The sequence below is a fragment of the Podarcis pityusensis genome (genome assembly GCF_964106645.2).
Source record: "Podarcis pityusensis genome assembly, chromosome: 9".
In the NCBI taxonomy this organism is placed as follows: domain Eukaryota; kingdom Metazoa; phylum Chordata; class Lepidosauria; order Squamata; family Lacertidae; genus Podarcis; species Podarcis pityusensis.
Genome location: NC_138034.1, coordinates 1,892,126 through 1,918,673, shown reverse-complemented (window position 1 = coordinate 1,918,673; position 26,548 = coordinate 1,892,126). Strand labels below are relative to the sequence as shown.

Below are 26,548 nucleotides of genomic sequence, written 5' to 3'. Positions count from 1 at the left end.
ATTATTTTATGTATTAACAACAACAACTTGTATACTGTCCTTCATCTGAAGATCCCACGGCGGTTCACAACAGAAAAATACAATAAATGAATAAAACAAAAACAACCCAATAACCACTCTCCCACAAACACATTAAAAAACCCACAAAATCAGCCAAATGCCTGGTTGAAGGGAAACATTTTTGCCTACAGCCTAAAGATATGTAATGAAGGTGCCAGGTGAGCCACCCTGGGGAGGGCATTCCGCAAACAGGGAGCCACCATAGAAAAGTCCCGCTATCGTGTTGCCCCCCCTTTGGACCTCTGATAGAGGAGGCACATGAAGGAGGGCCTCAGAGGATGATTGCAGGAATGTTCAAACATCTCCAATGAAATAGTAACTCTTTAGCCTCAAGGGAAAATATCCTAAGACCTTGAGGACTACATTCTGGCTCTGTCAAATAGATAGATCGATACATATGTTATTACCCTCCAATATCAATAATACATCCATTCAAAAGCAGACAGGATGCTGCAAGTATCCTGTATACTTTTTGGAGGTTCTTGAAATAAGGGTGGAAGACACACAACACACAGGTGCAGAGGTGGTAGAAAACAGAACTCCACAGACACGGCAACAGTAGTACAAAATTCAGATTTTACTTCTTCCTCTTCCTCAACATTCTGCGCTTTCCCACTAATGTATTTAAAAAGACTGCATGGGAGAAAGGCTTGTTCCTCCATTTGTATATACTGGCAAAACTCCAGAGAACTTAAGTCAAGCTAGAGAGATTTATACTAGCGTAGGTTTGCCATTAGAAGGAAATTGTGAAATACTGTTAAAACTCTATTAAAAAGTTCTCTCTGTGCTTAGCTTTAAATTATAGTATAAACTACATTCAGGCCACTGATAAATAAAATCATCCTATTCCCTCACTTCTTCCTTCAATACACCAAATTGGCTTCATGATAAAGAAGTGGGTACTTTAAGCTCTACCTGGCCATAGGAAATACACAGTGGGGGGGGGGGCAGGAGTAGGTTTTCAAGCCCCTGTCTTGCAGTGGGTTGGACTAGATGGTCCCCAGGGTCCCTATATGAGCCCCATATACCACCACGAGTAGCATATGCTCCAGATACAGGCAAAGCCTCCTCAAATTCTCATTTTTCAATCTCGGGAACCAGAGGATTTTCACCCTTAAAACCACTAGTAGATCTGAAGTTTTGTGATGAAGACTAATCTGAAAAATAATACCACCCCCCGTGTTCATAGGATGGTCAATGGACACATTAGCTGTGTATGTGTACCGATATTCCCCCACATCCACACTTCTCTGTGAAGCCTTTGGCACAACTTCCTAGAGGCAGGGAACCTCAGACTCTGGGCCTCGCAAAGCCTTCCAGGACTCTCTATCTGGCCCTTGGGACAATACCTAGGTCCCACCCAGGGAGGCCTTTCTTCAGGGCTGCTCCGAGTCCTTCATGACTGATCTCCCCTGGCTGCAATGTGTTCTTGACTGCAACAATGCCTCTTGCTTGCCTGAATAGAGGGTAGAGGAGTGTGAGTGTGCAGGCATGTGTACACCTTTGATTTTTGCATCCAAAATGTTGCCTACTGAACAAATGAAAGAGTCACATCCATTGTTCTGTTCCATTTTTTGCCTCTGGCTCCAGCCACGCGGAAGGTTGCCCAGAGGGGAATGAAGCCCTCAGGCTGACAAAACAAGGCAAGGATGGGGGACCTTTCAGTAAGGCCTAAGTCCATGTAACTGAAATGACCAGAGATTTGTCCCTTGCCTCCTCTTCTCATGCTACACCCACAGTCTGTTTTCTGTCACTCCTTCTTTGCAAAGCACCACATATGTGGATCCTCTGTATGGTATATTTAAGACTAACCACAAAATGGCTTTTTATCTGTGGGAATTAGCATTTCCCCCTTTTTAGACATGCATTTATGCAGCTTAGCTTTCAAACTATGCCCACAGAATATCTGACTGGTGAATGCTTTAACAGGCCAACAAATGACTGTCTTTATGTGCATGGATCAAGTGAGATCAAAGATGCTGTGCATTGTCCTTTATACTATTCACGCAAGGGATAGATTTATTTATTCATTTCATTAATTTCTAGAAGGTCATTCAGAGGGTTTCAAAATTAGATGGCTGCCGACCTATGTGGGCCAGTTACCGTATATACTTGAGTATAAGCCAACCCGAATATAAGCCGAGGCACCTAATTTTAGCACAAAAAACCTGGGAAAATTTATTGACTCAAGTAAAAGCCAGTTCACCACACCACAAACCTGGTGGTGGTGGCAGCGGCAGAGGAAGAACAAGCAGCCCAAAAGGACCAGCAGCGAGAAAGAGCTCCTTTTGGGCCGCTCATCCCTCTGCCGCCGCCGCCCGCCTCACTCAAGTATAAGCCGAGGGGGGCTTTCTCAGCATAAAAAATGTGCTGAAAAAGCCGGCTTATACTCGAGTATATACGGTAGTTATCTATAAGGTAGCTTTACATGCACCAGCAGTAAAAGAGTTACAGACTTTTCTTTTCAAAATCCAAAACAGTGCCGACTGCAAAATAGATTTTTTAATTTAAATGATTTTGGGAACTTTACAATTTTACAATGTGCAGTTCTGATAATTCAACTTACTCCTAATGGTTTGCTTTTTGTGATTTAATGGCTAACAAGAACGAAAAATGGCTGACCATATTACATGCATTGAACACCATCATCTTCATCTTCCAGTAACACAATTTTATCTCAGTGCTACATATCAAATTTAAAACAAGGTCTAAATGCTTACTTTGCTTTGTAAGGGGAGTCACAAGAGCCGTTTTTTGCTTCCATTATACTTTCATATTCCTTTGCCCTAAGGAGGAAAACATTTTAAAACATTAGTTATAACTCACACAAGGCACCTCGTAGACTTCCTTACAATTTTACTCCTCTCTTTCTTTCATAGCAATGACAGAATAGAAGTTCGGAAGACGGTTCGGAAGCTTCAGCTGGTGCAGAATTCAGTGGCCAGGTTGCTCACCGGAGCAATACAATTTGAGCATATGACACCGATCCTGGTCTGATTGCACTGGCTACCAATTAGTTTCTGGGCCCAATTCAAAGTAGTGGTTTTGACCTATAAAGCCTTAAACGGCTCAGGACCGCAATACCTCAGGAACCGCCTCTTCCTCAATAAACCTACCCAGACCCTGAGATCATCTTCTGAGGCTCTTCTTCGTATGCTTCCTCCTTGAGAGGCCAGGAGGGTGGCAACACAAGAACGGACCTTCCCTGCAGTGGCTCCCCATCTATGGAATGCTCTCCCCAGGGAAGTTCACCTGGTGCCTCCATTATACAGTGGTACCTCTGGTTATATACTTAATTCATTCTGGAGGTCTGTTCTTAACCTGAAACTGTTCTTAACCTGAAGCACCACTTTAGCTAATGGGGCCTCCCGCTGCCGCCGTGCTGCTGAAGCATGATTTCTGTTCTCATCCTGAAGCAAAGTTCTTAACCCGAGGTACTATTTCTGGGTTAGCGGAGTGTGTAACCTGAAGCGTCTGTAACCCAAGGTACCACTGTACACCTTTAGGCGCCAGGCAAAAACGTTTGATTGACATCCTATGCCCTTTTAAAATGTGGTTTTTGGGGGAGGGGGTTGTTGTTTTTATTTTGATTACCGTAGATTCCGGTGTATTAGGTGACTGGGCGCATCAGATGACCCCCCAAATTAGCAGCTGCAATTTGGGGATTTGTCTTATAAGCCCAGTCGCCTGATACGCTGGGCAGCTCCGTGCCGGGAGAAAGCCGCCCAGCGCGGAGCTGAGCCTGCCGCTCGCTGCTGCTGCTTCCAAACCAGCGACGGGGGAGGGGGCCTCCGCTCTGCGCCACCAATACCCGGCGTATAAGGCGACCCCCAACTTTTTAACCTCTTTTCCAGGGTTAAAAAGTCACCATATATGCCGGAATCTACGGTATATATTTTGTGATTTTATATTTCTGTTTTGTTCTATGAACCACCCTGAGAACTCCAGGTATAGGGTGGTATATAAATTCAATTAACAACAACAACTACTACTACTACTACTACTACTACTCTAATAGAAATTAGCAGGCATCCCGGAAAACTAGACTAATTGTAGGACCATTTCCCCCATCCACAGCATTTCCTGATACTTGGAGAAGACACTGCTCCCATTTTAGTAACTGTCTGATGAAACAATTGAAGCATCTATAATTATCATAAGCATTAACTACAAGAGAGGAAAACACACTTCTAGCATTAAAAAGGTATGTCTTCCAATTGATAACAGAATTATTAATTGGTTGACAGTGTTTTAATCACTTGGGTTTCATTAATGTTTTGTGGCAGAATAACAGGGTTAGCAATGGATGCAATTACATGAGCCCCCACCCGTCCCCTGCCCACAGGAAAGCCCTGTATGAATGGCTGTTTCACTTAAGAGAAATGTAAGCAGGAGTCAGCAGTACAAACCTGTTCAGACAATTAAAAGTATTCAGGTTTATGTTGGCAAAATGCCAACATGCTGGAGACAGAGGCAAACGCTCCTTTTGACACAGCTTAACTCTGTTCAATCTGGCTTGGGACAAGATGTGATTCACCAGCCCAGCCAACGACTCAAACAAAGCCTTGGCAAAATTAAATTCAGAAGATACTTTGATGATTTAGAAATGTTTAAATTCTCAGCTCCTGCAAACAAAGCCCAGAGGTGAAACAAATAAGCTAAAAGGTACTAGCATTTCATTGGGAAAAAGTACACCAAAAAAGCTAAAAAAGAAAAGCAGAAAAGCAAACAAACCAGCAATTGCATGTGTTATAGTCACGAAAGCAAGTTTTGTAGAACCCTTAGTTGCAAACATGACCCTATTTACTAGCAACCGTTTCCAATTCTGTGGAATTATTTCTGGTATGGGCCGCTGCTCCCTGTATTGCTGATCACTGTTCGCTTTTGAATTTCTGCAGACTGACTGTATCTCTCTGGTCAGGGTTCACATTTTTTTTTATCTATAGTGTTCACTATTGCTTTTAGTACTTTTGTCATTACCTACTTATAAGAAAAGTGGGGCATACATTTTTGCAATAAATAAGCAAACAAAGGAATTATTGCAACACTTAACTGTGACTGAAATGAATTTGCATTTACTTAGTTTTCTCCTGGTTACATTATTTTTGCCCTTCCTCCAAGGAGCTCAGGGAAGCTTATGTGTTTTCCCCATTTTTACTCTCACAAGAAGCATTTGATTGAAAGTGAGGCCGAGAGAGAGAATGGACTTACGGATGCCCAATCAGGCATGGATTTAAACCCAGGTCTCTTCCTCTCCAATACTAACCACTATATCAGAGTGGTTTTCTGCCCAGAATGGAAACTGGGGAAAGGATGCACCAATCCTGTAGCTCACTCACAATTACTTAACTTTGGTAAGCAAGTTATGTCTGTACTGCCTTATGTTTGGCTGATTTTGTGGCTTTTAAATGTGTTTGTGGGAAAGGGGTTATTGGCTTGTTTGTGTTTGTGTTTTATGCTTTTTGTATTTTTCTGTTGTGAACTACCCTGGGATCTTCATGATGATGATATTAATATTAATAATAAGAAGTAATCAATGTAAACAGAGCCCAAACTGCAACATTTTCAAATTAAATTACACATCCAATGCAGCAGTTGCATTAATAAACTTAGATATTACTTTCTATCAATACCATGGGACGACCATACGTCATGGATGCTTTAGCTGAGATTCCGCTAAGAATAACAGTTTGAAGCTAGTAGTAGATTTAAACACAACGTATTTCTCTGTGGGAAAACGCACAGAGAAACGCAAGAAAACTTGGATGCAATTATCTAAGACGCATGTCGAAATAGAAACATAAAAGAACTAAATGATACAGACTTCCAACAGATTTATAGTCGTCAAAAAACCGAGCTGAAGAAGGCGTGTACTCCGAAACAGGGCCCTGTCCTGGTTACCACCACTGAGCCGTACATCTGATTTACACTCCGGATACTCCTTTTTGGCCCCATTTGATCCGTCATTCTTTATTCTTTATTCTAATTTTATATAATGTGGACTCTTTTTGACTGCTATTGAGACTTGTATAAAACAATTGTTGTGCACTGGTATTTCATGTACCTTTGTACTATATCATTGTATATTTGAAACGACATTATTTCTGCACTTAAACGTTGTATCCAAACTTACCATTACTTTAAAACTATCATACTTATACGTTGTGTTTAAATCTACTACTAGCTTCAAACTGTTATTCTTAGCAGAATACACACGTTTTTCATTTCAACTCTTGAGTAGGAATTATTCCTTATATTGAAACTTTTGGCCAGAGTTCTTGATATATCCTTTTCAGTGTAGTTTCAACAAGAACTCCAATTCCCTTAGCTGAGATTCCTGCATTGCAGGGGGTTGGCTACATGACCCTTGGGCTCCCTTTCATCTCTGCAATTCTATGATTCTAAATCCAACTAAGTCATACTCACAATGGAGGTAAGTTACTTATGCATTGTTTAGAATGTGTTGATGCTGAGCATCACTAATGTTAGATAGCCACCAGGGAGATCTTGACAAAACGCATCTGGTCTAAGGCTATGGCTTTAAAATACATAAATTCATAGTCATCAGTGCCCATTAAAGATATCCCCCTTTGATGTTGTGAAGGAGGAAAAAATCATGTAATTGCACTTATTATTTGCTCTCTCTTTCTAGTCATCTCCCAAACCTGTGAGACTCTATCAGCAAATTGGGTGTACCAGACAGACAGGCATGGGTGGGTAAGTAGGGAGAGGCAGAACTATGAAAAGCTCTTAAGTCAAGGATGAAAAGCTTGACCTTTATCTAGCAGGAGAAAGGAAGGATTCGGAGAGAGACATGACATGATTAGAGTGACAAGCAAGGAAGTTGATTTTCAAGTTTGCACAAAGTCAGTGAGAAGTAGCTTTTGTATGTTCTGCAAATATTTATCTTCACTAAATTCTTGCCCTGGGCTATCCTTTGCCCCTTAATTATCTTCCTTGATTAGTTCATAGTTTTCCTGTTGCTGGCTGGCAAGTGATTTTTTATTTCTTTGGCTAACTCAAGATGCTAAGCACCATTTTTCAGTCCAACAGCAGGATTAATTTCAAATTTGCTTTGCTATTTTTTCGCATATGAGGTTTGCTTTGCTCAGAAGGGCACTATTTCCTGTTTTCCTTCAGTTCATGTTTTACCTCTAAAGGTGAGTATATTTTAGAATGTTGTTTCTAAATGCTGGTAAAAGCTGCTTAACTAGAAAGTGACATTATGAAGTTAGTTCAGATAAGCAATCTATTTCTTCATCAAACCAAAACCGCTATGAACATCTTAGGAAAGTAGAAAGTTTTATATGCAGTCTGCAAGAGAAAACCACAGGCAAATCACATCAATTGACTTCATTAATGCCATGCCATTTGCCTACAATTTAGAATTTTGTTCGTCAAGTCACCAATTTGCTGTGTGCATCTTGAAGCACTATTTTGATAGCGTCACATACACGTTAATATGGAATAATTTACTTTGCTATATATCAGCAGTAACAGCACCTGCTTAATGGCTTCAGGTTATAAATATTATTAATAAGACCAAGAAAACTTCTTAAGAGAATAGATATCTCATTGATCAAGGGCTGTCCCTTCATTCACCTCTGCCATTACGGGTAGTTGCATATTCTGGTTTTGATTTAAGATCTAACAACTGGGTCCACTTACTTGCTTGTCCTCAATTTTTAATATGTTATTATTTTTAAAATGTTACCATTTTCTTAATTTCTGAAGTGTGCTTAACATTACAAGTTCTTATATTGGGCAGGTTTTGCTTTATGATGTGTCTTACAATAAAGGTTGCAGAACAGCTACAAATGCATACTTAAATGAATGATGTGGGCAGCTCACCTCCAAGCCTATGTTGTAGATGGATTAAGGGCAGGTCTTGCTCTTCAACCTTTTACTTGCCTCCATCTAATTAATTTCTTTAAATCTGAAATCTAATCAAGTTCCATTTTAACAATCTCCAACTATTTCTTCATCTAACAATTCCACTTACAACACAGCCCTATGCATGTTTACACAAAAGCAAGTCCCACTTGGTTCCAAGGAGCTTACTTCCTAGTAAATTGTGTTTAGAATTAAGCACTTAAAACCAAGAAAAAGAATCTTCTCACATTCCACTGATTATAAGCTCTTTAATTTACGAGCCATGAGCAATCTCCTCCTTAATATGCACAGTATTTACCATTGCTGCCAATGTGCCAAGTAGTAAGCCAAAGTACAGGAAGAGATGTGTAATTAAAATTAAATGTACATAAACTTAAACCTCTAATCCTAAGGATGCACACACATTGTTTAGAGTTAGTTTAAGCCTACTCTTTCAGTTTTACCAGATTCTTAAAGTAGGGTACAATTTAAATATGTTTGCAATAGAACTAAAATTGCAAGCAGAGACAAAATTAAATCAAGGGTCAGCATTGGAAGCAACAACTACAGGTAAAAAGCCTATCTAAAAAGGAAAGGTCTTCAAAACCTGCTCAAAAGGGGACATTTTTTCCCAATTGCCCCACAGTGCTAAGAAAGTGATTCCAAAGCTTAGAGGCCAACACCAAACAGGCTCATGTGGCAGCAGCCAGCAGCCTTGCGAATGGCAAGATTGCCAGCAGGTTCTTATCCCCATATTTTAGTGACTGGGAGGGGTTTTTTGGAAAGCACACTTAAAAGAAATAAGTGTCATTAAGCTCAACAGGGCTTAATTCCAGTTCAGCTACAAATTATTCTATAGGCTACATTTGCTGCTCAAAGAACAAAAAATAATAACCTGACTGGTCACAGAAACTAAAAACAAGCCATGTTATTGTACAGCTGATGGTATAAAGAGAGAATACAGTATATTTTCAGTAATTCCCCCTCCCTCCTGCAGCATCCCCTGTCCCTGCCTCTCTGTTCTGGGGGCTTCAGTGGGAGGAGAAATTGCCAAATATTGCTTCCCTCCCCATTTTTACTGATGAAAGACTCACCATTAGTGGAGTGACACCATTGGCTACAACCCCAAAGGCTTAGCACTATAGTCTAAACCACCTGTCCCTGCTCTATAGCAGCCTTTGGCAACCTTGTGTCCTCCAGATGCTTTTAACTATGGCTGTGCTACCTGGAGCTCATGGGACTTGTAATGCAGAACATCCGGAGGGCACCAGGTTGGCAAAGGCACTCAAGACAATACTGCAGAGTCCTACTGAATATAACATGCAAAATTACGCCACTGTAAATATCACACTTTAACAGTGAATAGTTGCAAAGATGCTAACTTATCTAAAAGATTTGTGTGCTAAATGATAAGCCTATTCATTGACATTGGCCACTGAGTTGAAAATGAGGAAAATCCTGACATCAGAGGAACAGCTATGTGAATGCAAAACAATTTTTATTACAATGTAATAAAACAGACAACAAAGCTGCTGAACAGATTCACTGTACTTTTGACAATTAAGAAGAGCTGTGCCAATATTTCATTGCTTATGATTGATTCCAACCAAGGGAAAGGAATCTTTTAAAGAGGAAGATATTTAACGAAATTAACAATATCAATTGTGTGTGTGTGTTGGAGCGGAGATGACCCTCTGATGGGGACACCGTTGCAGCGCCACGGCTCATGACAGAACGATGCCTCATTCCATCCTGAAACGCAGATGTCACATTTTAGGCCAATGACAAAGGGCAGGTCTGACAACTCACTTTCCATTTTAAGATATTTCTAACTTTTCCTTGTTGTGGCAGGCAACAAAATGGATTAAACCCAGCCTGGGGATTTGACACTCCAGCCGACAGGCTTCTATTTGTTGATTACTATTGATTTTCTTTGATACTTCATTTTAAAAATCAATAGCCAGGAAGAAAAATAGTCATGGTTTACACATACTTAAACATACTATTGTATGCTGGAAGAGGCTACAGTTTTGGCAGGGCTCTAGCATCCAATTACGAGGAAAGCTCTTAACAGGTGAAAGAAAGGGCTCTAGATCGATATTCAGTTTTCTTCTTCAATCAGAGAAAGTGGCCATAAATTAGGCTCATCAGTGTTATTTTCAAGATGTTCCTGAAACAAATAACTTCAAAAGGTTTTTTAAAAAATATTTTATAGCATTTTTTTTTGAAGGACGAAAGAAAAAACAAGCTTTACATATGGCAAAGCTAGATGAATTTCCCCCAATACCTTGAGTTCATCCGTGCCTTCAGTTTCTTAGCCTTCCTTTTTGATTTCTGTCTCTCTTCACCATCTTTTAAGGGCTCTGCTGGGATTGAACTTTCTACTACTATGTCCACAATGTACTTCTTCAATGACAAATGCTCCTGGAGGAAATAAGGAATCAGTGTTTAACAGAGAAAGTATTGGGGGGTTTTATTTTAAAAAGCAATAAAATATTATTTCCACTGCATCAAAAAGAGACCATTTTAAAATGTTAAAAAACTACCGGTACATGCTTAAAGAAAATATGCAAGATGATAATGAAAAATGATAGAAGAATCGCAGGCTCAAGGCCAGTTCAGAAATTCAGTTTTGCTCCCACGCCATGCTTGGCAGATGAAGGCATGAATTGTGTTCTCCAGTACCCACCATCGCTGCAGCTGAACCATGAGCCACCATGATCATGGGAAATGGACAAAAAGTGGGTTATGTAACATTTCCACATGAAAATCTAAACAGTAACAGTATTGCAAATACCTTTATTAGGAATAACTAATCTATTACAAAGCAATGACCTAGCTCTCAAGTTAACGAACTCTTTCCTTGAGGTTTGAGGTCATAGAATCATAGAATCATAGAATCATAGAGTTGGAAGAGACCACAAGGGCCATCGAGTCCAACCCCCTGCCAAGCAGGAAACACCATCAGAGCACTCCTGACATATGGTTGTCAAGCCTCTGTTGGTCAAGAATCTGTTAAACGGATTCAAGTACAGTGGTACCTCGGGTTACATACGCTTCAGGTTACACACTCCGCTAACCCAGAAATAGTGCTTCAGGTTAAGAACTTTGCTTCAGGATAAGAACAGAAATCGGGCTCTGGCGGCGCGGCAGCAGCAGGATGCCCCATTAGCTAAAGTGGTGCTTCAGGTTAAGAACAGTTTCAGGTTAAGAACGGACCTCCGGAACGAATTAAGTACTTAACCTGAGGTACCACTGTACTCATGTTGAATAGATCAAAAGATACTTCCTCCCAAACGTACATTTATTTATATTATTTTTAAAGGAAGATTTATAAACCACTTAGATCACATACATGGTGTACAACAGGAGCATGGAACTTTTTTCACCCTGAGGGCCAAATTCCCTTGTGAGCATCCTACCAGGCATTGGATACCAGTGATGAGTGTGGGCAGAAGCAAATACCGTCAGAACAACAGATGTGACGCTGGCTTTTGGTCAGGAGGCCACACTCAAGTCATGCAAATTCAGAGGTTTCCACCCACACCTCTCTCCATCTGGGCAAGGAAGAGGCATCATCACAGGCTAAGGACTTATTCTAGGCACACAAAGTCACTCAGAGAGGGGGAGGAACAAGACCAGGACTGCAGGCAAGCAGGTGCCCCAAGTCAAAAACTGGTCTGGTTCAGCACCTGACTGGAGTCAGCAGCTTTTTGGGAATGGGTGGAACTCAACTGGCCCCTCATGTCACCTGGTCCTTGCTGCACTGTTAGCTGCAATACCACCCCTGGCCATCTGCAGTGATGGTGCTCCAAGCCAGAAGCTCCCTTTTCCTGCCCCCAGCCAACGGTGGTGCAGAGAGTAAATAGTGGCTGGACTTTGCTGGTTTGATGCCCTGGTGTCCTAAGGTAAAGGTAAAGGTAAAGGTACCCCTGCCCGTACGAGCCAGTCGTGTCCGACTCTAGGGTTGTGCGCCCATCTCACTTAAGAGGCCGGGGGCCAGCGCTGTCCGGAGACACTTCTGGGTCACGTGGCCAGAGTGACAAAGCTGCTCTGGCGAACCAGCACCAGCGCAGCACACGGAAATGCCGTTTACCTTCCCACTATAAAGCGGTACCTATTTATCTACTTGCACTTAAGGGTGCTTTTGAACTGCTAGGTGGGCAGGAGCTGGGACCGAAAGACGGGAGCTCACCCCACCGCGGGGATTCGAACCGCCAACCATATGATCGGCAAGTCCTAGGCACTGAGGTTTTACCCACAGCGCCACCCACGTCCCATTTCCTGGTGTCCTATTGACAGCTAGAAACAAAAATGTACATCAGCCCCTTGGGTTGTCAACCTGTAATTAAGCTCCCTGGCATTACTACCTATTTATTTTAGATTCTTCTGAAAGCAGAAGGAAGGAAATGTTAATCCCCTTCTCTGAAACATGTACCTTCACATGTGGGTCACCACTAAATCTAAGGTGACATTACCTGCCCCCCCTCCCCCGTATGCTCAGCAACAACTGATAAACACTCTGCCTGTTAGGTGGAAATTATGAATGAGGTATGACCTCCTCTAACTCCTCACGTGTCTTTCCTGATCTAATCTGAGACCCAACAGACATCTCTATCCGAACGAAAAGAATACAGCACACACATTCATTCATCTTAACGGGCGCTTGAACAAAAAGGGGTTTCCCAGAGTTCTCGGCTTTCAGCTGCAGCAGCTCAGATTAATCTCAAACTTCATCTTTCTAAATCAGAAGCAGAATAATAACACGTTGCATCACATCCAACTGTCACTTCTTCAAGAAGCAGATCAAAGTGGGGGATTATCAGCAGGGGCAGATCTAATATCTAAAGTGGGAGGGGGGAGAAAAGGACATCCAACCAGAAGCTCAAAAAGTATCAAATATCGATGGCAGATTGTGAATCTTGGAGCTGCCATGCGGTGCTATGCTTCACTGGCAATCACGTCCAGCTAAATTCGCGGAAATCTACCTTGTGAACACTTCACTTATTGGAAACTTAGCAAAGTTCAACACAGAAAAAAATGGTGTCCGCGTATGCAAAGTAATTGGAGGTCCTACAATGGTATGATATTCAAAAAATTGTGCTAATCTTCCTCAAGCTTTTACTTAAGGAGAAATATAGCTTGCAAGGAAGTCTCATGCATACTCTGTTCCAGATAAGATAAGAGTTGAGACCCAAACAGAATTAATCTTGTCCAGTTTTTTTTTTCCTTTTCGTAGATCAAATCAACAGGACATACCACCAACACTTTTGAAAGTCCCACTGGTTTCAAAATTAGTTTGCCATGCAGAACTGGGAGCAGGGAGGGGGCAGTTTGGTCTGAGAAGTCCCACAGGCCCCATGGACACAAAGACCTGGCCCTGCTGTTCTTGCAATCCTGGGCATCTTTGTTTAATTGTTTATTTTATCACCAACCACACTTATGTATGTAGTTTTTGGAAGTAAAAGGAGATAAAACTGAATGTTTAAGTGACATGAGATACTGCTCTACCCATTCATTTTATCATAGCCGTTGACATACAGCTTGTCTGGTTCTGCAATACATGGGTCACCTGCTAGTAAAAAACGATGAATGCCCCAACCTCCCATTGAAATCAGGAAGCCGTCAAGCCTTTATCAATCCCACATGGGCACAAGCCGAGCAAAGGAAACACTGTTAAGTTAAACTTCTGCTTAAATTTCCCATCAAAGTCAAATGTGCTTAAAAGACTCATTCAATGGGAAAGTTATCCTTTCTAGATTGTGCCCTACAAATAACATATATAATGGTTTTAGCCCACATCTAAGGGAAAGCCATTAAATCTAGGTTGATTTTAACTATATTTCATAGCATTCTTCTTTCTTTGTCACTTGACAAAGAGAATCATCCATCTTTTGTTTAGTTTATAAATATTTGCAGAAATACTTCTTGATGCCCTCTTCTAGACCTCAGGAAATATACAGCAGAATGTCAGGTTCTATTTCCTAAAGCATTGTTGTTGTTGTTGTTTAGTCGTGTCCGACTCTTCGTGACCCCATGGACCAGAGCACGCCAGGCACCTCTGTCCTCCACTGCCTCCCGCAGTTTGGTCAAACTCATGCTGGTAAACTCGAAAACACTATCCAACCATCTCATCCTCTGTCGTCCCCTTCTCCTTGTGCCCTCCATCTTTCCCAACATCAGGGTCTTTTCCAGGGAGTCTTCTCTTCTCATGAGGTGGCCAAAGTACTGGAGCCTCAGCTTCACGATCTGTCCTTCCAGTGAGCACTCAGGGCTGATTTCCTTAAGAATGGAGAGGTTTGATCTTCTTGCAGTCCATGGGACTCTCAAGAGTCTCCTCCAGCACCATAATTCAAAAGCATCAATTCTTCGGCGATCAGCCTTCTTTATGGTCCTAAAGCATTACTTAACATTTATCAAACACCTAATAGACTACTGTGCACAAAAGTAAACTGTAATAGTCCCTCATCCAAAGGCCTACCCTTTAAGACATTCACAGGGGTCATGTAACATTTACTATTTTTAATAGTTTTAACTGTTAACTTTTTAACCTGGCATGTTTTGTTGTATATTTCAATTATGGTTGTTTTTAATGCTTTGATGGAATTGTTTTACTGTGAATTTTAATTATGTATGGATGTTATGGTAATTTTATACTTGTAAACAGCACAGAAGTCAGTTTTCCATGTAATATTTCCAAGTAATATATTAATTAATAATTTCAAATTTCAATAGCAGAAGGTAGGGAAGAAAAACCTAGTGCATTCTGTTTCATGTGTGAGTACACTAACACTTTCTGAAGAAGTGTTTCTATAATATTCTGGTAAGCAAAGGCAACACTTAGTATTGTAAACTCTGGAAACAGCAGAGGTTATTTGAAGCAAATACTTCTTAGAAACATCAGTGATCACTTTTATGGTCACACCTTTATCATAAAAGTGAAACATGAATGAATCGCATTTGAAAGCCCAGAAACATGACTGAATCGCATTTGAAAGGCAGAATAGAGTGGTACTATATTTTCCCTTGATCTGGACACTATACAGTGGTACCTCTGGTTGCGAATGGGATCCATTCTGGAGGCCCGTTTGCAACATGAAAAGCCCGTAACCTGAAGCGCCATAACTGCGCAGGGGTGCGGCGCAATTTGGTCTTGTGCGCATGCGCGATTTAGCACTTATGTGTGAGCGGCGAAACCCGGAAGTAACCCTTTCCGGTACTTCCGGGTTGCCGCGGGATGCAACCTGAAAAAACATCATGAAACAAACATAACATGAGGTATGACTGTAGTTCTGTTGATGCAGCCTAGAATAGCATTAGCTTTCCCCCCCCTGCTGCATCACACTGTTAACGCATATTAAGCTTGTGGTCCACTGAGACCCCTAGATCCTTTTGACATGGATTGCTAATAGGCAGGTGTCCCCCTTCTTATATTTGTGTATTTGTTATTTCTGCTTAAGTGTAGAACTAGGGTTGCCATATTTTGAAGAGCAAAAAAGAGGACACATTTGGTGACTTCCACTTTTACCCATGGATCAGTATGATGACTCTGTCCATGAAAAGAAGGATGTGTCCGGGAAAAAGAGGGCATATGGCAACCTTATAATGTGGAGTTTTTTTAATGTGGAGTTTTAGGAGATAGTACAAGAATACTTGGCTAGTCTAGATGTATTCAAGTCTCCAGGGCCAGATGAACTGCATCCAAGAGTATTAAAAGAACTGGCAGATGTGATCTCAGAACCACTGGCAGTCATCTTTGAGAATTCCTGGAGAACAGGTGAAGTCCCGGCAGACTGGAGGAGGGCAAATGTTGTCCCTATTTTCAAAAAGGGGAAAAGAGAGGACCCAAATAATTACCACCCAGTCAGTCTGACATCAATACCAGGGAAGATTCTGGAGCAGATCATTAAGCAAACAGTCTGTGAGCACCTAGAAAGGAATGCTGTGATCACCAATAGCCAGCATGGATTTCTGAAAAATAAGTCATGTCAGACTAACCTGATCTCGCTTTTTGACAGAATTACAAGCCTGGTAGATGAAGGGAACGCAGTGGATGTAGCCTACCTTGATTTCAGCAAGGCATTTGACAAGGTGCCCCATGATATTCTTGTAAAGAAGCTGGTAAAATGCGGTCTTGACTATGCTACCACTCAGTGGATTTGTAACTGGCTGACTGACCGAACCCAAAGGGTGCTCATCAATGGTTCCTCTTCATCCTGGAGAAGAGTGACTAGTGGGGTGCCACAGGGTTCTGTCTTGGGCCCGGTCTTATTCAACATCTTTAGCAACGACTTGGATGATGGACTCAAGGGCATCCTGATCAAATCTGCAGATGACACCAAACTGGGAGGGGTGGCTAACACCCCAGAGGACAGGATCACACTTCAAAACGACCTTGACAGATTAGAGAACTGGGCCAAAACAAACAAGATGAATTTTAACAGGGAGAAATGTAAAGTATTGCACTTGGGCAAAAAAAATGAGAGGCACAAATACAAGATGGGTGACACCTGGCTTGAGAGCAGTACATGTGAAAAGGATCTAGGAGTCTTGGTTGACCACAAACTTGACATGAGCCAACAGTGTGATGCGGCAGCTAAAAAAGCCAATGCAATTCTGGGCTGCATCAATAGGAGTATAGCATCTAGATCAAGGGAAGTAATAGTGCCACTGTATTCTGCTCTGGTCAGACCTCACCTGGAGTACTGTGTCCAATTCTGGGCACCACAGTTCAAGAAGGACACTGACAAACTGGAACGTGTCCAGAGGAGGGCAACCAAAATGGTCAAAGGCCTGGAAACGATGCCTTATGAGGAACGGCTAAGGGAGCTGGGCATGTTTAGCCTGGAGAAGAGGAGGTTAAGGGGTGATATGATAGCCATGTTCAAATATATAAAAGGATGTCACATAGAGGAGGGAGAAAGGTTGTTTTCTGCTGCTCCAGAGAAGCGGACACGGAGCAATGGATCCAAACTACAAGAAAGAAGATTCCACCTAAACATTAGGAAGAACTTCCTGACAGTAAGAGCTGTTCGACAGTGGAATTTGCTGCCAAGGAGTGTGGTGGAGTCTCCTTCTTTGGAGGTCTTTAAGCAGAGGCTTGACAACCATATGTCAGGAGTGCTCTGATGGTGTTTCCTGCTTGGCAGGGGGTTGGACTCGATGGCCCTTGTGGTCTCTTCCAACTCTATGATTCTATGATTCTATGAAGAGCAGCATAAGGTGTTAATAATTTTAAAATTAAGACAAGATCCTGTGCCAACAAAAATCCTGGTGCTACACAAAAACCAGCTACCTTGGCAGGAATCTCAGGAAACTGGTTAACCAAGAGGTAATCCATATAAAACACTTCGGATCACTTTGCTATTGTTGTTGTTAAGACCCTCATGAAAATTCATCAGCACATTGCCAGACTTGAAACTTTACTATAATGCATCCTGCCTATGTTGAATAAAAGAGTGGATAATTTTGCTGAATACAGATTTATTGGATTTGGAGGGATGGGACAACAGATTTGTATGGCATGCTTATTTAGGCTATGAAAACGTCCAAGTACACAGGAGATTTCTGCATCACATAATAAGGAAATCATTATATACAGTGTGGGATAGGTATAAAAACCTATTAGAACAAAAAACACCTTGGTGGTTATCCCCCCTAGAGGCCATTTCAGTAAAGAGGAAAAATATTGGGGGAAACTGGGCAACCTATAAAGAAATATTAGAGGAGGAAGAAAACCAGTTAAAATTGAGAAAGTTTGAAGAAATCAGACATCATTTCACAGATTGGCTGCAGTACCATCAAATAAAAGATATTTTAAAATCAGATAGAAGAAAAGGATTTGCAACAGAAGTTTCAAGGTTGGAAAATGACTTACCGTATTTTTCGCTCCATAAGACGCACTTTTTTCCTCTTAAAAATTAAGGGGAAATGTCTGTGCGTCTTATGGAGTGAATGTGTGGTCCCTGGAGCTGGGGGGGGGGGCGGGTTTCCCCCGCCAGCCCTGACAAGCTCTGGATTCTATGATTCTATGAAGATCAGTCTACATCCCAATCCCAAAGAAGGGCAGTGCCAAAGTATGCTCCAACTACCGCACAATTGCACTCATTTCACACGCTAGCAAGGTTATGCTTAAAATTCTGCAAGGCAGGCTTAAGCAGTATGTGGACCGACAACTCCCAGAAGTGCAAGCTGGATTTAGAAGAGGCAGAGGAACCAGGGACCAAATTGCAAACATGCGCTGGATTATGGAGAAAGCTAGAGAGTTCCAGAAAGACATCTACTTCTGCTTCATTGACTATGCAAAAGCCTTTGACTGTGTCGACCACAACAAACTATAGCAAGTTCTTAAAGAAATGGGAGTGCCTGATCACCTCATCTGTCTCCTGAGAAATCTCTATGTGGGACAAGAAGCTACAGTTAGAACTGGATATGGAACAACTGATTGGTTCAAAATTGGGAAAGGAGTACGACAAGGCTGTATATTGTCTCCCTGCTTATTTAACTTATATGCAGAATTCATCATGTGAAAGGCTGGGCTGGATGAACCCCTAGCCGGAATTAAGATTGCTGGAAGAAATATCAACAACCTCAGAAATGCAGATGACACAACCTTGATGGCAGAAAGTGAGGAGGAATTAAAGAACCTTTTATTGAGGGTGAAAGAGGAGAGCGCAAAATATGGTCTGAAACTCAACATCAAAAAAACGAAGATCATGGCCACTGGTCCCATCACCTCCTGGCAAATAGAAGGGGAAGAAATGGAGGCAGTGAGAGATTTTACTTTCTTGGGCTTCATGATCACTACAGATGGTGACAGCCAGGGGCGCGGACTTATAAAAAATATTGGGGGGGGGGGCCCGGGAAAGCTCATGAATAATAAATAAGCTCATGAATATGCAGATAAAGTGGCGCCTCCTCCTCGTGAGCGAATAGGGGAGAGCGTGCTGCGCCTATTAATCAGCTCCGAAGGAAATTGGGTGGAGCTTTTGCTCGGGAGGGAGGGCAGGAGGCATGCAGCCCGACCCTGTGCATTTTGGGCTGGGGGAGGGGCGGCGGTGGCGCTCTGCTGGAGGGGCGCCCGAGATTATTGGGGGGGCAGAGCCCCCCCAAACGAATTTTTGAGGGGGCTCGGGCCCCCTCAGGCCCCATGGAGTCGGCGCCTATGGTGACAGCAGTCATGAAATTAAAAGACGCCTGCTTCTTGGGAGAAAAGCAATGACAAACCTAGACAGCATCTTAAAAAGCAGAGACATCACTTTGCCAACAAAGGTCCGTATAGTAAAAGCTATGGTTCTCCCAGTAGTGATGTATGGAAGTGAGAGCTGGACCATAAAGAAGGCTGATCGCCGAAGAATTTAATGTTTTTGAATTATGGTTCTGGAGGAGACTCTTGAGAGTCCCATGGAGTGCAAGAAGATAATAATAATAATAATAATAATAATAATAATAATAATTTATTATTTATACCCCGGCCACTCTGGGCGGCTTCCAAAAGAATATTAAAATACTATAATACATCAAACATTAAAAGCTTCCCGAAACAGGGCTGCCTTCAGATGTCTTCTAAAAGCCTGGTAGTTGTTGTTCTCTTTGACATCTGGTGGGAGGGTGTTCCACAGGGAAGGTGCCACTACCGAGACGGCCCTCTGCCTGGTTCCCTGTAACTTGGCTTCTCGCAGTGAGGGAACCGCCAGAAGGCCCTCAGTGCTGGACCTCAGTGTCCGGGTAGAACGATGGGGGTGGAGACGCTCCTTCAGATATACTGGACCAAGGCCGTTTAGGGCTTTAAAGGTCAGCACCAACACTTTGAATTGTGCTCGGAAACGTACTGGGAGCCAATGTAGGTCTTTCAAGACCGGTGTTATGTGGTCTCTGCGGCCGCTCCCAGTCACCAGTCTAGCTGCCGCGTTCTGGATTAGTTGTAGTTTCCGGGTCACCTTCTAAGGTAGCCCCACGTAGAGCGCATTGCAGTAATCCAAGCGGGAGATAACCAGAGCATGCACCACTCTGGCGAGGCAGTCCGCAGGCAGATAGGGTCTCAGCCTGCGTACCAGATGGAGCTGGTAAACAGCTGCCCTGGACACAGATTTGACCTGTGCCTCCATGGACAGCTGTGAGTCCAAAATGACTCCCAGGCTGCGCACCTGGTCCTTCAGGGGCACAGTTACCCCATTCAGGACCAGGGAATCCTCCACACCTGCCCGCCTCCTGTCCCCCAAAAACAGTACTTCTGTCTTGTCAGGATTCAACCTCAATCTGTTAGCCGCCATCCAACCTCCAACCGCCTCCAGGCACTCACACAGGACCTTCACTGCCTTCACTGGTTCTGATTTGAAAGAGAGGTAGAGCTGGGTATCATCTGCATACTGATGAACACCCAGCCCAAATCCCCTGATGATCTCTCCCAGCGGCTTCATGTAGATGTTGAAAAGCATGGGGGAGAGGACAGAACCCTGAGGCACCCCACAAGTGAGGGCCCAGGGGTCTGAACACTCATCCCCCACCACCACTTTCTGAACACGGCCCAGGAGGAAGGAGCGGAACCACTGTATAACAGTGCCCCCAGCTCCCAGCCCCTCAAGACGGTCCAGAAGGATGTTATGGTCGATGGTATCAAACGCCGCTGAGAGATCCAGCAGAACTAGGAAACAGCTCTCACCTTTGTCCCTAGCCCGCCGGAGATCATCAACCAGTGCGACCAAGGCAGTTTCAGTCCCATGATGAGGCCTGAATCCCGACTGGAAGGGATCCAAATGGTCCGCTTCTTCCAGGCGTGCCTGGAGTTGTTCAGCAACCACTTGCTCAATCACCTTGCCCAAGAATGGAAGATTTGAGACTGGGCGATAGTTGGCTATCGTGGCCGCATCTAAAGATGGTTTTTTAAGAAGCGGTTTAATAACCGCCTCTTTCAGCGGGTCTGGGAAGGCTCCCTCACGGAGGGAAGCATTCACCACCCCACGAAGCCCATCGCCCAGTCCTTCCCGGCTAGCTTTTATAAGCCAGGATGGGCAAGGATCAAGGAGGCAAGTGGTTGGTTTCACTCGTCCAAGCAGCCTGTCCACATCCTCGGGGGTAACAGATTGGAATTGATCCCACACAACTTGACTAGACAGGACTCTAGCACTCTCCCGCCCCGGCCCTGCTCCCACGGTGGAGTCTACCTCTTCTCGAATCTGAGCGACTTTATCTGCAAAAAACTTTGCAAAGTCATTGCAGGAGATCATGTGGCCGCTACTGGGCCCTGATGGAGCAGGTGGTTCCACTAAATTGCGAACCACCTGAAAGAGTCTCCTGCTGCTGTTTTCCGCAGATGCAATAGAGGCGGTGAAGAAAGTCTTCTTCGCCGTCGCTATCGCCACTTGGTAGGCTCGACATTGAACTCTAACCCGTGTCCGGTCAGATTCAGAATGGGTTATCCGCCACCGGCGCTCTAGCCGTCTCAACGATTGTTTCATTGCCCTCAGATCCGTGGAAAACCACGGGGCTGTCCGGACTCCATGCAATCGGAGAGGGCGCTTTGGAGCCAAACAGTCAATAGCCCTGGTTAACTCCACATTCCAGCGGGCCACCAGGGAATCAGCTGAAAGGCCATCAACATGGGATAAAACATCCCCTACCACTCTCTGGAAACCATTTGGATCCATTAAGTGGCGGGGGCGGACCATCGGAATCGGTCCCGCCTCCCTGCAGAGGGGAAGGGTCACGGAGAAGTCCAGTTGCACCAGGAAGTGATCTGACCATGGCACTTCTTTGGTTTCGCTTTTACTTAATGTCAGATCACCAACATCCATAGAGGTGAACACCAGGTCTAAGGCATGCCCGTGGCTATGAGTTGGGCCAGACTTATTCAGGGACAGCCCCACGGAGGCCATGCTTTCCACGAAGTCCCGAGCGGCCCCTTGTAAGGTCGTGTCGGCATGGATGTTAAAGTCCCCTAGGACAACCAAACTAGGTGTCTCCAGGAGGACATCCGCCACGACCTGAAGCAGCTCGGGCAGGGAATCCTTGGTGCAGCGGGGAGGTCGGTACACCAATAGGAATCCTGTACTGCCCCTATTGCCCAACTTCCAGAACATGCACTCAGAGAACTGGGTCTTTCCAATAGGACGCCTGGTGCAAACTAATGACTTCCTAAAAATCACTGCAACCCCCCCTCCCCGCCCACAAGGCCTGGGTTGCTGTGCGTAAGAGAAACCTGGTGGACAAGCAGCGGCAAGGACGGGCCCATCTGCTTCATCCAACCAGGTCAAATCCTCCATCCACAATCAGGTCGTGGATGGCAGAGGTTTTATTCATCATTGACCTGGCATTGCACAGCAACACTTTCAGGTCATGTGGGTTTCCCTTGTTGATTCCAGTATCCTTCCGGTCAGGACCAGACCTGGAGGCAGGGATAGTCCTCAAACAACGACTAAGCCTGCTTCCTCGGTAATGACATGGTCTGGTCTTAGCGTAACTCCTCCTCCTACCCGTGATCACTGAGATCGGTTGTCCGAGTGCATCCCCCCCTGTGGAACCTGCCCCAGCCATTTTGTTTGCTGGGACCCACTCCCAGGCAGCCCTGACCCCTCTCCATTCTGAAGGAAATCAGCCCTGAGTGCTCACTGGAAGGACAGATCCTGAAGCTGAGGCTCCAAGACTTTGGCCACCTCATGAGAAGAGAAGACTCCCTGGAAAAGACCCTGATGTTGGGAAAGATGGAGGGCACAAGGAGAAGGGGATGGCAGAGGACGAGATGGTTGGACAGTGTTCTCAAAGCTACCAGCATTCACAAAAGCCCCCTAAAGCAGGGGTGGGTGACCCTTGACCCTTCGAAGATTCTCCTCATGAGAAGAGAAGACTCCCTGGAAAAGACCCTGATGTTGGGAAAGATGGAGGGCACAAGGAGAAGGGGACGACAGAGGACAAGATGGCTGACAGTGTTCTTGAAGCTGCTAACATGAATTTGACCAAACTGCGGGAAGCAGTGGAAGACAGAAGTGCCTGGCGTGCTCTGGTCCAGGGGGTCACGAAGAGTCGGACACGACTAAACAACTAAACAACAACAACATACTTCCCCAACCATTTTCTATAGCGCTCTCTCTTCTTTCTTGTCTTTTATCTCATCCTCCTCTATTCTCCCCAACTCAACCCATCCCCCAACAACCCCCGCAACCACATGCACCCCTTGTTCCAATGACTATATACAAAAAATAAGCACACAAACAAAAATAGAGCTCACCCGCCCCCTCATCTCCACCCACCACATGAATGCAACAAACAAAATGTGCAGGTTAAAAAAAAAAAAAGGCAAACAGAAAAAGGCAAACTCATACTAACTAAAACAACATCCCCACCCCAATAAAACAATCAACACATAGGCTAAAATCCAACAAATATCTAACATAACGGTGGCACCAGAGCGTGCCAACACTCACATCCCTACCCTAATACCCCAACAAACCAAAAATGTTGTTAACAATACTGACAATATTGTTTATAAACTTTACACCCAACACAAGCGCCACAAAGGCACTTGACACCATCTCAATGACCCACCCCCATCACAAGCGCAAGAGGGGACGGCCTGTTCTCAAACAAGGCCATCCATGCCAGCTGAGACACAGGACCAACCGGCTGGGAGCCAAATGGTCCAAGCTACCCCAAACAAACATCTATATAACTATATATGGGCTACTTTCTATAACCTACCCCCCCCCCATCTTCAGTCCATCCGTAACTCTAACCCCCTTCTTCCCCCACCCACCACACTATATGTCAGCACAACACATTCGGTTCGAGAAGACAATATACGGTGAGAAACAGGACAACCCAGATGGGTTGCTCAGCTGCCTCTCACTCTGGCCCAGACAACAGTGGCAGTAAGGAGAAGCAGCAGACCCCCTGCTCCTTGGTGCTCTGCCTGGCAAGCCAGCCGGTGATAGCGATGAGAAGAAGAAAAGGAGCAGCAGCAGCTAGGGAGAATGGCAGGGAGGATGCAGGGAGGAGGGCCAGAGCAGGCAGGCCTCCTGCTCCAGGGCCTTCCAAAGCCTGGAGCCAGGCAAGAACATCCCAGAAAACAGTGACAGCTGCAACAGATTCCGGTACCCCAAAGCTGGTCCTCTGAAGCTTTATATATCATCTTCTAGCTAGTGAAATCATTAAAGAAGAGTTCTCCTTGGGACACTGTAACAAAAAAATCCTACTTAAAAACCCCCAGTATCAGCTGACTGGGCCTTTTACTCCTAGTGTAATTCCAGCTTAGATCAGAGTTCGTGTGTTCAGAATTGATTTAAAATCAAGACAAATTGTATCACCAAGCCTCTATTTAAATCAATTACTTTAATCAACCTCTCCATTAGTAGTTCATTTTTTAAAGAAAGCACATTCTCATTTGTTCAGTCAAACACTGATTTACAACCAAACCAAACTTCTGCATGACATGAAGTAGCATTTTGTACTATGAATGAGGCTCATGCTTCCACTTTTTATGTGTAATCATTGTGCTGGATGCTTGCAGATTTTTATACTATTAAGATGGTTTAAGAAGATTAAACATAATATTGTTTCTGGGCAATCCAGAGCAACACAGGTTACCACTGCCCTCTGCTGGGTCCTATGCCAGGATGCCCTCCATTCAGATCCAATGTATTTTTGACTCCCTTAAGGAACATGAAATCATAGAACTGTAGAGTTGGAAGGGATCCCAAGCATCATCTAGTCCAACCCTCTGCAATGCACATGCAGGATGAAATGTGGCTCAAAGCACAGAAAAGGTAAAGAGATACCACATTGCATCAGTTGAAACATGGTCAGAAAGGAAGGTTAAAGGGATCAGGTACCAGGTGACGGGAAATAGCCTTGCCTGAGACCCTGGAGAGCTGCTGCCAGTCATGGCAGACAATATAGGGCCCAGTGGACAAATAGTCTTGCCTAGTATGTGGCAGCTTGTTGTGTCCCATAAAACTCAAACATACTACAGGAGATTACATCAAAGGAAGAAAATGAAGTTCCAAGGAGCACAAGCTACAATAAGAAGATAATGGAGTTTAGGAGAAGGATTCTTAACCGTCACCATTTTTACGCCTCTTTTATAAACAAGTGATCCAAAACTAATCTAAAGAACAAAATCAGCAATCCTGTCCCCCTGCCCTGGATGAAAATCTACAGAACAGATCATGACAATCCTCAAATGGCATTGCTGTATGATTGCCAATGAAACAACTTTAAAAATCGGCCAGCTCTTTGTCAGTAGATTTTCTCTTGATCAAGATAAATACCACATAATCTGCTGGCTCCTTTGGTAGCTCAGGGAACCCTATGGAAGCTCCCCATTGAGCTTTCTATCCAGCAAAGTGCCTTTGCTTCTCAGCAGGCAGCTATTATGCGTACAGGGCTTAAAACAAAAATGTGTCAAAGATCAACTGTATGTTACCTGAAGTGTCAAGTGCACAAGGTGAAAGGTGAAATTTCATTAGGTCAGAGGTGGTATAAATAAAAATCTTATATGCCAAAGAAGAAAGGTCATTTAATATGAAGACATTGGAGATGACAAGCAATAACTTTAAGTAGGAATAGTGTGTTCCTACCTTCATTGATTAAAAATAAAATGGGAAGCACTGACAACAAAGCATACCCACAAACACATTATTTACCCTGTGCTTTGAAATCTTACCCCAAGTCATCATCATTTCATTTGTATGCAACCTATCCTCAAAATCATGATAACAAAACATCCCAAAATCAACGACTGCAAGAAGAGTTTCATAAGAGGAATAATAAAAAGCAACAGAGAACAAATGCAACAGCATTCCAAACAACAACATTTCATTTCAACAGCATTTCAAAACAACATACCGTATTTTTCGCTCTATAGGACACACCGGACCATAGGACGCACCTTGTTTTAGAGGGGGAGAACAAGAAAAAAAAATTCTCCCCCTCTCTGCTCAGCGCCCCTTCAGCGAAGCGGCAGGAGAAACGGAGCCCCTTCCATTTCTCCTCCCACTTCGCTGAAGGGGCGCTGCGCAGCTCTCCCTCTCTGCTGAAGCCAGGAGAGTCTTGCTCTCCTGGCTTCAGAGAAAGGAACCTAAAGCTTGCAGAGCACAGCGGGAACTCGTGCTGCGCTCCGCAGGCTTCAGGCAGCTATCCCTGAAGCCTGGAGAGCGAGAGGCGTTGGTGCACACTGACCCCTCTCGCTCTCCAGACTTCAGTGAAAGCAATGCAAAGCCTCTGGAGCGCGGAGGGAGCGCTCCCTCTGCGCTTCGGAGGCTTCACGTTGCTATCTCTGAAGCCAAGGATCCTGCATTCGCTCCACAGGACACACACACATTTCCCCTTGATTTTTGGAGGGGGAAAAGTACGTCCTATAGAGCGAAAAATATGGTACATCTCTTGGTGGTAACAAAAACAAGGGAGTTTGAAATCAAATCAATTTATTTTGGTCACTGACCAGAATGCAACCTATACAACAACAGAGAGCATACAAACATAAATAGATTAAAATTAAGCTCTATGAGCTAATACACAATAAATAACTCAGATATAAAACAACTAAGATATATAAGTTAAAACCCTAATTACTAATTTAAAACATATTAAGACATCAGCTGTTAGATCCATTCAAAGCTTGTCT

General features: G+C 43.8%; 1 protein-coding gene across 8 annotated transcripts in view; it reads right to left on the bottom strand.

Annotated features, from left to right (window-relative positions):
• The window catches only part of SCAPER (S-phase cyclin A associated protein in the ER), a 227,172-nt gene that overhangs the window by 111,417 nt on the left and 89,207 nt on the right, over positions 1-26,548 (bottom strand). For all 8 annotated transcript variants that reach the window (XM_081021507.1, XM_081021500.1, XM_081021502.1 and 5 more), the window contains 2 exons: positions 10,220-10,356; positions 2,781-2,846 (listed from right to left, as the gene is read on the bottom strand). In XM_081021507.1, the coding sequence (XP_080877633.1) occupies positions 2,781-2,846; positions 10,220-10,356 (203 nt within the window). The remainder of the gene's footprint in view (positions 1-2,780; positions 2,847-10,219; positions 10,357-26,548) is intronic.